The following is a 342-nucleotide window of genomic DNA, read 5'->3' on the forward strand; positions in this document are numbered from 1 at the left end:
ACGTGCTGGCAGAGCCCTGTTTCGATTCTGCTGCTTCGAGCAGCCCCAAACTCAGCACTTGTGGGGCAAAAGCGTGTCTGCTGTCCCTCCTCCTGCATCAGTTGATTCTTTTGCACCTTTACAGATCATCCGCACCTTCCGCATCGAGACTAGGAAAGCCTCCAAGGCGGTGGCCCGCCGGAAGGTGAGCGTCTCCTGTGGGAATGGAGAGGGAGGGAGGGAAATCTGCGCTCCAGCAGGAACCACTTCGTCTCCCAGCCCCTCCGCTTCTGTCCGTTCTTTCTCAGACTCCCAACCACCCCTCTGTGGGGAGAATTTCTTTTCTCGCTGGCTGCTTCTGCT

At 57.6% G+C, this 342-nt stretch overlaps 1 protein-coding gene across 1 annotated transcript in view; it reads left to right on the forward strand.

Moving 5' to 3' along the window:
• Positions 1 to 342, forward strand: part of EIF3G (eukaryotic translation initiation factor 3, subunit G) — a gene marked incomplete at its 5' end in the record, with an annotated part of 2056 nt that overhangs the window by 417 nt on the left and 1297 nt on the right. The window contains one exon of the mRNA XM_009704036.1: positions 125 to 184. Within this exon, the coding sequence (XP_009702338.1) occupies positions 125 to 184 (60 nt within the window). The remainder of the gene's footprint in view (positions 1 to 124; positions 185 to 342) is intronic.

This window comes from Cariama cristata, unplaced genomic scaffold, assembly GCF_000690535.1.
Source record: "Cariama cristata isolate BGI_N322 unplaced genomic scaffold, ASM69053v1 scaffold24657, whole genome shotgun sequence".
Taxonomy (NCBI): Eukaryota; Metazoa; Chordata; class Aves; order Cariamiformes; family Cariamidae; genus Cariama; species Cariama cristata.